Here is a 13195-nt window from a genome sequence, read left to right as displayed (position 1 = left end):
TTCATAAAAGAACCAGTGGAGACCAGCAGCTCCTGGAATCCTCTCATTTCCTGTTTCACTCAGTCAGTACAGTACAATCATAGCAACCACAGAAAAAGAAGAGAAGAAGAGGAAGTGAATCTGATCAGAACAGAGAACAGCTGAAGAGGAAGTGAATCTGATCAGAACAGAGACGCAGCTGTAGCGTCGCAGACGGCCGCAGCAACAGACCACACGGGTCATTCCAGAACATTTACAGACTGTTCCTTTTAACAACTTAAACAGTTAGAACAGAGGCTACATCAACGCTAGCAGGTGTTAGTAGGACTGGGTAATAAAGAAGCTGCCATCAGAGGATGAAGACCATGAGCTTTAAATACCGGGGGCAGAAACCACTGCTGAATGTGCCATCCCCAGGCCCCCTGGGGGTTTGAAGAGAGAAGTGCATTGAGTGTACATCCTCTATTCTGCATTTTCAACTAGCAAGCCCAAGATCACATGTGGCCCATCTACAGCTTCACAGTGGCCTACTCTGTGGTCAAGACAAACAGGAGAGTGAAGAGAAAGTTCCAAACTTTAGCAGTTCTCTGTCCAAAAGAGCAGAAATACAAACTTCAAAGTAATGTGTTTGATGCCCCCCCACCCACACACACACACTTTCTTGTACACAACATACCAACCACGGCGGTAAAAACACAGCGATGTGCTAACATTACATCAGAAGAAGTGACTTTCTCCCACAGCCTGTGGTGAGTGATTGCTGCATGTACCTGATACAGGTTAGACGGGTGAGACGGGTGAGACAGTGTGAAGGTGCTGGATCAGATATGAAAAGGAAGAGTCGTTTTGATATTTTTAGACAAAGCTGCTATTGTTAGCGTGTCTGAAGGCCACAGAGGGACGCTATTGTCTCGCGGTGTAATGCCACCGCTGATCTCGTCAGTGATAGCGCCCTGTGTTTGGTAAAGTTAGACAGCAGCATATCACAGCTGGTCCCGGTGCGGGTCTGGAACGAGTCCTGCTGAGAAACAAACCAAGGTGAAAACAGAAACCAGCTCTTTTACCTCCACATTCCTCAGAAAGAGTCCAGAGAAATAGGAGAAATCGGTACTCAGCCCTGAGAAAGTGCTGGCTTCTGCTTTCATGTTTCTTACCAAGAGGGGGCAGTGTAGCCAGGGGGGCGTTGAGTTTATTCCATTAAAACAGCCTCGATGTTCAGCGATTTTACTCTGTGGCACTGGTTCCCAAAGTAGGGTGTGCGTCTCCTAGAGAGGTCGTGAACCTAGAACAGAGGGGACACGAAAAAACAAGAACAAAGTCCATCTCAAAGAGGTTCTGTGTTGTGGCTGAAAATAGGGGTGGGATGGCTCAGAATTGTCTTGATATTTTTCACCATTTCATCATTTTACTGATTTTTTTTCTCAATGAGAAAATGTGGAAAATAGTGTTTAAAGTGACAGTTGTGATGTCGGAGTGGGACTTGTCTGGTCTACAAAAAAATGGAACCCTTGTTTTGGGACGGGGAGGGTATGTAGTTTGTGTGACAAACAGTCACGAAAAACAACGCATCTGAATCTGACGGTGGAGGCCACGGTGGTTCAACCCCTGGTTCCAGTCACTTTACTGAAGAAGAGTCTTAGTGACTCGGACGTCTACGACTCGTAGCTGGTGTAGGGAAAATAGTGTTTAAAGTGACAGTTGTGATGTCGGAGTGGGACTTGTCTGGTCTACAAAAAAATGGAACCCTTGTTTTGGGACGGGGAGGGTATGTAGTTTGTGTGACAAACAGTCACGAAAAACAACGCATCTGAATCTGACGGTGGAGGCCACGGTGGTTCAACCCCTGGTTCCAGTCACTTTACTGAAGAAGAGTCTTAGTGACTCGGACGTCTACGACTCGTAGCTGGTGTAGTTGGAGATTCTGGCTGTTTTTTTTTTTACTCTCAGACAAAGACTGTATTGATAGACGTGTTTCCTCGTCTCCTTTACTCCAGGTCACCTCTGAGAGTTGGAGTGGAACAGGAGAACAGCTGATACGACCTGAGAGCAGCTGCCATTAACGCATAATGTTTCTGTGTGTGTGTGTGTGTTCGGTACATCTAACATGACCAACTTGACAAATAAAACTGATGAGAAATTAGGATTACTCCAGTATTTATTTGGGAAAACTACAAATACCTGCAGCGCCCCCAGTGGTTGTAGCCTCTCAGAGGGAGAGAGAAAGGGGAAGGGGGGTCAGGAGGGACGGAGAGAGAGAAAGAGAGAGGGGCGGGGGGTCCAGGTGTTCAGATCCAGACAAAGAGTCTCTTCATGGCTCTGATGAACTCAGTGTTTCTTAACCTGTTGTTAAAAAAAAAACAACGTTAAAGATATTACAATTATAGCAAGAAGAGGAGGAGGAGGAGAAGCTGCACTCTTGTCCTTCATCACTGGTGTCAGTGATGAAGGTCAGAGTTTAATACCATCCCTGGACAGGAGGTGGCGACACCAGGGCGAGGTCTAAACTGATCCACTCACACTGACACTGACAGGTGTAACGTCTACAGTTAAACACACAGTGTGACGTCACTGTCGTTGTAAACTCTGGAATTCTGCGTCAGTTCTGTCACTGAAGTTGAATTCAAAATAAAAAGCGTCTTTCATCCAGGGTTAGTCTGTGACGGCTCAGAACTCTTTCTTCTCCACAGACGCTCGTCATCAGCGCCCATTCAGCTCCGCGGCTCAGCTTCCACTCAGATCCATGTCTGCCTCACGGCCGTCTGTCATCCCACCTGGTCTGGACCATGACAGCAGCCAGACCCCGGTCTTTGATGTCACACAGAGACTCTTCCTCCCGGACATTTCTCAGCGACTCACAGCAGCGCGGCCGTCTGTGGCGGCTTTGTGTTTCCACATCAGACCAATTTGCAGCTCCATTCAGCGGCAGCAGCAGACAAAAGCAGTCGAGATGCAGAAGCTCTGATCGCAGCAGCAGATTAATTTTCCCGCCTTTCAGTTATTCCACCGTACGCTCCAGGAAGTAGAACGTTACCACAGAGGAAGTCTGATGAGGAACCGCAGTGAAGATTCTTCTGAATATCGACGGTACCGAACCAACGTCACTGGTCAACAGAACTCAGAAGTGGTCAACGATCCCTGAAATGTCCAGACGTGTTCTGTGGAAACAAAGTCAAATCTGTGTCACCACATCAAAGAACAAACTTTCTCAGAAATCTGAGTTTAAAATTTAATTTCCAAGGTGAGAATTTAGGGCTGTATTTTACTGCACGGAGAGAAGATAAAAAAAATGGAAAAGTCTTTGCTTTGAAAAACGTTCGAAGTAGAGTCCAGTTCCATTTCACAGTGAACAGAGAACAGCAGGAACACAGTACCGGCTGTAACTGCAGCTGGAACAGAACTGTTGACACAGTCATCGGTCCTTTGTTCCTGCGGTGATCAACAACAGTCCAGTCAGTGGAGCGTGACTTAGTCAGAGTCAGGAATTCTGACATCAGTGCAGCCATGATTGTAATTGTCTTGGAAACCTGCAGATGGCACAACACTGGAGCGGAGGCAGAAGGTGAGCAGCCCCAATTATCCAGAGCAGCCAAGCCTGGAGGAGGAGAGGTCACCTGACCAAACTTTCCCACGACACCACTGCTCTCCGTCCACAGAGAGAGTGGAGAGGAAAGTGAAATTAAAATAATAATATATAAACAACCCCGCTGCACACACACACACACACACACACACACACACTGTTCTTTGACATCAGGCGCTCAGATTCTGCTAGGTGACAGTATTGCATCTGCAGTTTTTTTTTCGTTCCTGGTGGAAGCTTGGAGAAAGGATTGTGGGTAAATATTGCACAAAAAAAAGTAGTCTCACAGGCTCACTGTACAGACGTCTCAGTCACAGAGTGAGACCAGAGACCAGAGACCAGAGACCAGCAGCAGTTTAGCCCATGGTCCCTTCATCAGTTTGGGAATTTGACTGGTTTTTAATATAAAAGGAGAAATTTCACTGGACGTCAGCGTCCACACAAGAACCAGGCAGCTTATTTACATGGGCTTTGCATGACATGCACACACAGACAGATAACACACACACACATACAGACACAGACAGACACACACACATGCACACACACACACACACCTGACTCCCTCTCTCATTAGAAAGTGTCAGGAAGTTGCTGAAGTGAGAAATGAGGCTGTGGAATCCTCTGCTCCTCATTAAACTTTGACACACTGATCCACAGAGACCGACCCAGGGAGACAAAACCAGACTGTGCCTCAGTGTGTGAGTCGGCGGCCAGAGCCGCAGCTTTGTCCACCAGAACAAAAGGCTCTGTTTGCATGCCCTCTGTGGGCTCCATTCAGCCACCTCCAGGCACAGGTGCTGCAGCAGGAACATCAGTACCGATCACACCTCGGCCGGCCTGACGAACAGTCGGTGGTCAGGCCCGGTCAGGGCGGCGGGCGCTGATCAAAGCTGCTCTGTTTACCCATAAATACTGCTGATCAGAGTGGGCGGAGTCTGGCAGTCAGAGCCAGGAACTCAGGAACCCAGGAACTGAGCTGTGGAACCTCAAACCTCACCACACTCCTCTACTCTGCTACTGTTTGGACACAACGCTAACGCTAATGCTGCAGAATTAGCACACTGGAGCTGGAAGTTGTCCCCAGACTCAGATAGCTGAGTGAGGGGGGAGGAGAAAGAGAGGGGCGAGGGGGAGTTAATAACTGAAACTGTTTGAAGGTTCCACCAGACCTTGGGTCCAAATACGGCAGGGTTGGACTCACTGTTCCATAAAGATGAACAAGAGGAGTGAGTCTGAGTGTGAGATTGGCTTTGACTCCCACCACAGCCCTAAAGAATTTAGCGTTATGAATGGCAACAGAAAGACCTTCAGTGACCACTAGGGGTTGATCCACTGAGATGAGCCGCTCGTCCTCCTGGTCCACAGTTTCAGTTGATAATTAGTGTTAGTTTCATCTGTAAAAACGCAAGATTTTTTTCCACTCAACTTTAAACTGTTTTTTAAAAAAAGCTGAGTTTCAATTGTTGCGTCTCAGACAGTGTACCAGCAGGGGGCGTTCACGGTGCCATTTGTGCGTATGATGGGGAAAGTGAACTTTCCTGTTGCGTTTGAAATGACAAGGAGACTGTGGTTCCTGTGGAGTAGAAACGGCTCCAATCTGAGCTGCTGATATCTGATCTGGGCAAAAAAGGGGGCGGGGCCACATGGGGTGTATTAAAAGAAGCACAGAGAGGGAGAGGGAGGGAGAGAGGGAGAGAGAGCACAGGGTGAGGATGGAGGAGAATGGATTTGCTGAGAACGACACAGAGAGAAGAGGAGTCAGTGAACTGCCCCGACCCCAGAACGTCCAGAAGATCAAACACACACAGGTGAGAGGGGGGAGGAACCAAGGGAGGAACCTTGGGAGGAACCTTGGGTGATCCAGAGGAGACTGCACTTAGGAGTAGAGCTAAGGGTGAAAGTCAGAGGAGACAATGGGGGAGAGGTTGAAGAGAGGAACAGGTTAGGAACAAGGGAGAGTGAGAGTGAGAGGAGGGAAGAGAGGGTAAAGAGGTGAGAAACCTAAGATGTTGGTGGAAAACGGGTGAGAAAAGGCTAAGGAGGTGAGGAAGTAAATGACGATATGGTAAAGAAGTGAGGAGACGAGGAAGGGAGGTTGGGAGTTCATGAGGTGAGGTAGGAAAAGGAGGTAAGAAATAAGGGTGAGGAGAGGGTAAGGAACTAATAAAGGTGTTAGGAGGTGAGGAAGAAAGTAAGGAGTGAAGAGGTCAGGACAGGAGGAGAAACAGGCTGATGGCTGTGAGGAAAGTAAGGAGTGAAGAGGTCAGGACAGGCTGATGGCTGTGAAGGTGGAGAGATGAGGGGGTGAGAGGGGAGGTAGGGGGTCAACGTCAATGAGAGATACTTCATAGTCTTCATACAGGACATGCAGTACATGCAGAAATCAAACTGTAACAGATCTTTCTCCTATAATTTTCATATATTTTTACAAAATCAAATGAAATTTTTTTTTTTTCTGTTTTTCCAGATTAAAGTCTGATTTAAATCCTGTTTTCTCTCCCAGATTTTCATCAACAACGAGTGGCTGACTTCCTGTTCAGGCAGGAAGTTTCCGACACTTAATCCAGCGACAGGAGACAAGATCTGTGATGTGGAAGAAGCTGACGAGGTGAGAACTTCTGCTGCAGTGGAGCCAAAAGTTCTGGAACCATTTTCGTTGAACTAAATAGTACTGTTCCTAAGTTAGCTTCATTAGCAGTAGCTTTTCTCACAATGTTCCAGAAAGACTGACTCTGGTCCACTTTCTAACACAAAATCCCTGGTACTAACTCCTGTACCCGAAACGCAGCCCGACGCCCCCTGGTGTAGGACTAGTTAGTTCTCAGGACTAAGATCACTGAGTTAATCCCTGGTCGTTCTGTATGTTCTCTGGCCCCAGCATCGGTTCCTCGTTCCTCGTAAACAGTTATTTAATGATGAACTTGACCTCGGTGTTGAAGGTTGGGAGTGTAAAAGATAGCGTCGCTATATATTCTAATGCTAACTGTGTTGGTTGACAGTACCAGTCAGTACCTTTCTTCTTCTTCTTCTTCTTCACAGGAGGACGTGGACAAGGCCGTTACCGCAGCCCGGAGAGCCGTTCAGCGAGGGTCACCATGGAGGAAGATGGACGCGTCCAGCCGTGGCGGGTTACTCCACAGACTGGCTGACCTGATGGAGAGAGACCGCACCCTGCTGGCGGTGAGCTCAATCACAGTTTTTAAATGAGTTTTTGATAAAACTGCACCAGTGATAAATCTGTCAAGACCAGGTCCTGGTGGCCAAATTTAGACCTGCTCCTCTGGTCTTCCCCTCAGACCCTGGAGACCCTGGACACAGGAAAACCCTTCCTGCAGTCCTTCTTCATCGACCTGGACGGCTGCATCAAAACACTTCGGTACTACGCCGGCTGGACTGACAAGATCCATGGCCAGAGTCTGCCTGTGGGTGAGTGGACCAGCGGTCAGGTGGTTCTGGTCAGGAACGAGTCCACGACCATCTTAAAATAAAAGATCAGTTCAGAGGACGCTCTAATCCTTTGATGTTCTGGTACAGTTCTACAGTAAACGCTAAGTCAAAAACTTTTAGATTTTTGGACTTTTTCAACCATCGGTTTCATTTGATATTGTAAAAATATATGACAGTTATATATGAAAGTTCTGTGTAATTACTGCATGTACTGCATGTACTGCATGTACTCCATAATGACTATGAAGTATCTCTTCTACACAAACCTTGATAACTCTACCTCACCCTCTCACCTCCTATCTTTGTGGAACCATTAACACAAACACTCCGAGTCCAAGTGTTTGTGTTAATGGTTTCCCACAGTCAGTTAGTCATTAAGGATTATGGGTAATTAAGTATGATTGACGACAATTAGTGACTCAGAGACGTGAACACAGTCGACACCGAGCAGAGAACCGATCATCACTGAAAGGCCAGTTAACCACAAGTCCTAGTCCTGAATCGGGACTGTCTGGAGACCCCGCACCCCCTCCCCCAGACCAGGAGCTGTCGGAGGTTTTCCTCCTGATTAGATCCTAATGAAGAGCAGAGAGAGAGAGGACAAAGAAGAGGAAGAGACGCTGATCAGTGAAGTGCAACCGTCTGAGAGGATTAGCGCTCCCTGTTGGCTAAAGAGAAAGACTAAACTGCTAATCTGCACATTTACCTTTAACTGCAGTTTTCTAAAAAGTTTTCTAAGAGGCAGCCCCCCCAAATATGAGGGTTTGTTTCAGAAGAAGAAGTTGAGAAAAATGTAAGCAAATAAATCTGTTCACAACTGGCCCAAACATCAGAGTAAATAGAAACCATGCTAGGGCCCGGTACCAAATGACCCATGGACCGGTACCAGTCCAGGGACCAAGGGTTGGGTATGTAAAGTTAGTAGAAAATGGTCAGTTTACCATGGATTTAAGCTAAATGTTTATCAGTAAAGTTAGCCCGTCTGTGTCTGTGTTCACTGGTCAACTGTCAGTGTCTGTTGATGAAAATGTACTGATGTGTGTGTCAGTACTGATGTTCTGTCTCTGTTGTCGTTCTTGTTTCACAGACGACACCTTCATGTGTTTGACTAGACATGAACCTGTTGGGGTGTGTGGAGCCATCATCCCTGTGAGTAGACACGGAACCGATTCACGGTTGAATGTTCCACAGAATTAAAGAAAAATCCCTTCGTTGTTACAGGCTGTCGAAGGAAGGTTTTAAAGATATAACTGTGTTCATTATTTGAAATATTTTATTAAAACCTTTGTGACTGGAGCACCTTTAGATGTATACTTTTTATGCTAAAAAATAATTCAGCCACTAGGTGGCAGTAAGGGCTGCCGACAGTCCTTGACGTGATTTATGTGTTCAAACAAATGTATTTGTTTGACTAGGCTAAGCTAACATTAAACTAATATAAAACTATATTTCTTTTATCAACACACTAATCAGTGATGAAGCAGTGGAACATGTTCCTGAAACAGTACCACCGCTAACAGTTCTTTATCATCTTGGTCTTTTTGTGCTTCTGTCATGGCTCTCAGCTCTGTCTCTGTCCTCACTTTGACATTTACTGGGGAACAACACTAACGCAGCACATGTGCACGTGGACGTGCACGTGCACATGAAAACCTGTGCAGCAGAAACTTTATCTTAATCTTTGGTGGGTTCTAATCCCCGCAGGGCAGTTTTCACAGGAACAACCGTCTGGTGTCTCTTACACACACACACACACACACACAAACATACCTGCATCCATATTAATAAGTTCGTCAGAGTCAGGGCGTGGCTGCGGTGCTACGTGTCATCTTTCCTGACTGGAGGTCGAACTCAGACCAAAGGAGATTTACTCTGATGATGTTTTGGCAACAAACAGGCAACGTCTGCTGTCTGAACAACACTGACACACACACACACGCACACACACACACACACACACACACACACACACAGTGAAGGTATCACTCTCTAATAAAATGCATGAAACTAAGACTCAGCACTGGATTCATCTCTGCTTCAGAAACGACTGCCTCCAGTTTTACAGATTATTAATTACTAACTTTAACTTTTCTTTATTTTAACCAGACAAGTCCAAGGTGGAAAATAATTGTCAAAATTGTTATTTTGACTTGAAAAACATTGATTTTTAAAATATTTTTTTTGTTCCTTTTCTCTCTGTTCCCTCAGTGGAACTTTCCTCTGCTGATGTTTACCTGGAAAATTGCTCCTGCGCTGAGTTGCGGAAACACGGTGGTGATCAAACCTGCGGAGCAAACGCCACTCAGCGCCCTCCACGCCGGCTCTTTGATCAAAGAGGTCAGAGGTTAAAGGTTTTATCTGTTACACAAAAAGCTCATTGAAGATAACTGATGGTTGAGAGGTTAAAGGTTTTATCTGTTACACACTCAAAAAAGCTTATTGAAGATAACTGATGGTTGGCTAATTTAGTGTTAGCCACAGATTAGCTACATCTGCTCCATAATTAACTAAAGGTTAGCTAAGAATAATTATGAAGTATAATTAAGTAATTAAGTAAGCAAAGATCCAGAAGGCATTTCACAATTATTATCTAAAGAAAATCTATGCAGTCTCTGTTTCTTGTTTCATGTCTCATTAATCCATCATTCACCGCTATCTCTGTCACATGACCAGGCAGGATTCCCTCCTGGTGTGGTCAACATCCTTCCAGGGTTCGGGCCTAAAGCAGGAGCAGCCATCGCCAGACACATGGACGTGGACAAAGTGGCCTTCACTGGTTCAACCGAGGTTGGTCTTTTCATCCTGGTCCAGACAGAAGACGGTTTTTATGTTTCAGGCTGAACAGTTTCTTTAGGCCGGGGTAACGATGAGGTGGTCAAAAAAATTAAAAAAATAATTTTCTAAAGCTGAACTCCATATTCAACTGTTGACCAGAGATCATTGATCTCTGGTCAGTCACTGATGTGTGACAAAAAGAAAAATCGTTTTTTAAATTGTGCAGGTCGGACAGCTGATCAAAGAAGCAGCAGCTAAAAGTAACCTGAAGAGAGTGACCCTGGAGCTGGGCGGAAAAAACCCCTGCATCGTGTTTGACGACTGTGACCGTGAGTCACTGACACATTTATAATAATGTGAATAATATTATTTAACTGTCAGTTGACCTATCTTCAGGAAACATGTGATCTCTACTGTGGCATCATGATAATATTAGCTAAAAACTGTTTGGAGGTCGGGGGGGTCGGGAGGGGGACTGTGTTACACAGACATGTGTTAAAGTTGTAACGTTCTGTGGTGTGTTGGTCTGGGTGCAGTACAGACAGCAGTGGAGGAGATCCAGAAAGGATCGTTCTACAACCAGGGTCAGTGCTGCACCGCTGCTTCCAGAGTCTTCGTCCAAGAAAGTATTTATGAAGAATTTGTGCAACGCAGCAAAGAAAACGCAAAGAAGATCGTGGTCGGAGACCCTTTAGACCCCCGGACGTCACATGGTCCACAGGTGAGACCCCGGGACAACCTCTGTCCTCTGGACTACAGTCGGCATTCAACCACCAACCACCTGCTGTGTCTGTCTACAGATTGATCAACAGCAGTTTGATAAGATCATGGAGCTGATAGAGAGTGGGAAGAAGGAGGGGGCGACACTGGAGTGTGGGGGGGCGGCCGTGGAGGAGAAGAACCTCTGTATCCAACCCACCATCTTCTCTGGAGTCAAAGACCAGATGCGGATCGCCAAAGAAGAGGTATACTACCTTATTAGACTGAACACCATCCATGGGTTTAGTCAAAGCTGACACCCTGTGGAGATGTTGTGTAATTGCACTGCAGCCAGTGCGGCCAATTCATCAACTGAAAGTCGAGGTTTGTTCCGGGTATTGGTTTTAAAATGATCAATTAAAGAAGTAGCAGAAAGTCTTTACTGGTGCTGCCCCCTGCTGCAGAAATGAGAACCTGTGGTGACAAATTCTCTCTTCATGTTCTGCCCCAGATCTTTGGTCCGGTGCAATGTATATTTAGCTTTAAAAGCCAGCAGGAGGCGATAGAGAGAGCCAACAGCTCCCAGTATGGCCTGGTGTCGGCGGTCTTCACCAGCAGCATGAACCGAGCACTGTCTGTGTCCTCAGCCCTGGACACTGGAACTGTTTGGTGAGTCCTGCTCCACTCTCTCTGTGAAGTACTTCACACTGTTACACAGACACGGCTTCATGGGTGAAGGTCCTGGCTGACCTTTGACCCACTGCTATAGGTAGGCCTGCAACCATAACAAGCTTTGATGGATGATGTATTGTCCAGAAAATTATTTTGTGTGTTTCTTTTTTCTTTCTCCAGGATAAACTGCTACAACGCACTTCACGCCCAGACGCCATTTGGAGGCTTTAAGATGTCGGGCAACGGACGAGAACTGTAAGGAAAATCACTTTGTTAGAGACACTGCCAAGGGATAACCTAAAAGAAAAAGAAAACCTTTGAAATCTCGGTTTTACTGAGACTAGGATCAAACAGTGAGGCCTTGAGATACGAGCTTCCCAAAATACGAATTTCCAACTTACCAGTCTTCAGCTTTTGCAAGATTTAGTGTTCAACAGAGCTTCATTTTTCCACCTGACACTCACAATATATTTGTTAATATCTATATTTTTGTTGTTTAGATGGGGTTAATTAAATTAATTAATAGTATATTTTTGGAACAAATTAATTGGTTTTTAGTTATTTTTAATGGGGAAAATTCGATCGACATATGAGTGCTGTTGTGGAACAGATTAGATTGGTGTCTTGAAGCCCTACTGTATTTGATTCAGAGTTAGTAGAATGAACAACTTCTGAAAATGTTGAATATTCAAGCTAACGTTGATTAGACGCCAAACCCGTTACCCATGTTTTCCTACTGTGTTTTGTGTTTTCAGGGGAGAGTACGCACTGGCTGAGTACACAGAAGTAAAAGCAGTGACCATCAAACTGAGTGAAACTGTCTGAGAAGACCTAGAGCTGTGCACTTCCCTCACAGGCCACCAGGCTGCTCTGCACAATGATCAGACTCCATCGTCCATCACTGCATCAGGAGAATACAAAAAAAAAAAAAAAATTAACATAATGGAAAGATTTTACTGAGAGAGTTTACAAAAAATATTTGAAAATATCCAGCAGTAAGTTAAGTATTTTTGTTTTGGGGACAGTATTTGAAAATCAATTTCACCACAAGGGACAGCGGTAGGCAGCACACACTGAGCTACATTTTCTTAAAACTCCAAAAGACATTTTTTCCTAATGCTATGTTAGCTTGTACTGCTAATTTACCAGGTTCTGCACCAGTGTCACCTAAAAAAATTGTCTTCCTCCCCAAGAAAGTCATATTTACCTTTTCAGTAGTCACATATATAACAAGTGTCGTTTCGGAATATGGTCAAAAATAATCTGTGTATTTTTCTTGTAGTGTTTGTTAATAATCACACATGGAATTTCTGTCTCACTTTGTATTTGTATTTCAATAGAAATGTTTTAAAATAAAAAATCATTTTTGTCCCAGTTTTATAAGCAGTTTTTCATCATGTTTTGTGACAGGGTGAAGTCTAATATTTCATATTATTATAACATTTTGACAATACTAAATTAATTAAATAACAGGTGTGTTTTGATTTATTTTGAAATTGCAGTTTACTCAGACGCCTAGTCAGTGATCTAATTCGTTCCATTTCAGCACCCTGTCAATCAAACAGATGGCGTCATATCACCTGCGCGCCATATGGTGTGCACCATTGTGCTAATTGTGGTCAGACGCAATACGCCACCTTAAATCAGACTACGTTCATTGGGATTAAATAACTAATTTCCGTGTCATTTTTAAATACATCTGGGATTAAAGTTTTTTTTAACATTTAAACGCAACTGTCTTCTTTTCAGACTTCTTTTTCAAACCGAATCTACATCAAGTGGAAATCACCAAAAATGCCAGCATTGACAGAAAGTTCCTCCTAAGAAAAGTCCTGCCCTTTCCTACCTCTGATTGGAAAAGCTCTATTTCCTTTTTCTGTCAGCCAATCATCACACACATTGCCGGATTTTTTAGCAAATCAGAAGGCGAAGGCGTGCTGCGTTTGTTGTACAGACACTCGGGTAAAATTGAGTTTGGTCTGAACTGATTTTGCAGAAGTGTTGAGACGAATTCTAAACATACGTTGAACCTGGAGGATT

The 13195-nt window shown here is 44.8% G+C and overlaps 1 protein-coding gene across 1 annotated transcript; it reads left to right on the top strand.

Annotated features, from left to right (window-relative positions):
• The first annotated feature begins 5002 nt into the window (after window positions 1-5002).
• On the top strand, window positions 5003-12535 carry aldh1a3 (aldehyde dehydrogenase 1 family, member A3). Its single transcript, XM_008310436.3, has 13 exons — window positions 5003-5370; window positions 6066-6170; window positions 6602-6742; window positions 6859-6988; window positions 8097-8158; window positions 9218-9346; window positions 9683-9796; window positions 10011-10113; window positions 10321-10505; window positions 10585-10749; window positions 10995-11152; window positions 11336-11410; window positions 11911-12535. Exons 1-13 carry the CDS (start codon window positions 5206-5208, stop codon window positions 11978-11980), a joined length of 1602 nt encoding a protein of 533 aa, XP_008308658.1. The 5' UTR covers window positions 5003-5205; the 3' UTR covers window positions 11981-12535.
• The last annotated feature ends 660 nt before the right edge of the window (window positions 12536-13195 follow it).

The sequence above is a fragment of the Cynoglossus semilaevis genome, chromosome 5, assembly GCF_000523025.1.
Source record: "Cynoglossus semilaevis isolate Cse_v1.0 chromosome 5, Cse_v1.0, whole genome shotgun sequence".
Classification (NCBI taxonomy): Eukaryota; Metazoa; Chordata; class Actinopteri; order Pleuronectiformes; family Cynoglossidae; genus Cynoglossus; species Cynoglossus semilaevis.
This window is presented reverse-complemented; position numbering and strand designations above follow the sequence as displayed.

Coding starts and splice junctions, on each gene's coding strand:
- aldh1a3 (XM_008310436.3), top strand. CDS start 5,206: ATGGGGTGTATTAAAAGAAGCACAGAGAGGGAGAGGGAGGGAGAGAGG. Junction 11,153..11,335: donor CTGGACACTGGAACTGTTTG/GTGAGTCCTGCT, acceptor TTCTTTCTCCAG/GATAAACTGCTACAACGCAC. Junction 11,411..11,910: donor TCGGGCAACGGACGAGAACT/GTAAGGAAAATC, acceptor TTGTGTTTTCAG/GGGAGAGTACGCACTGGCTG.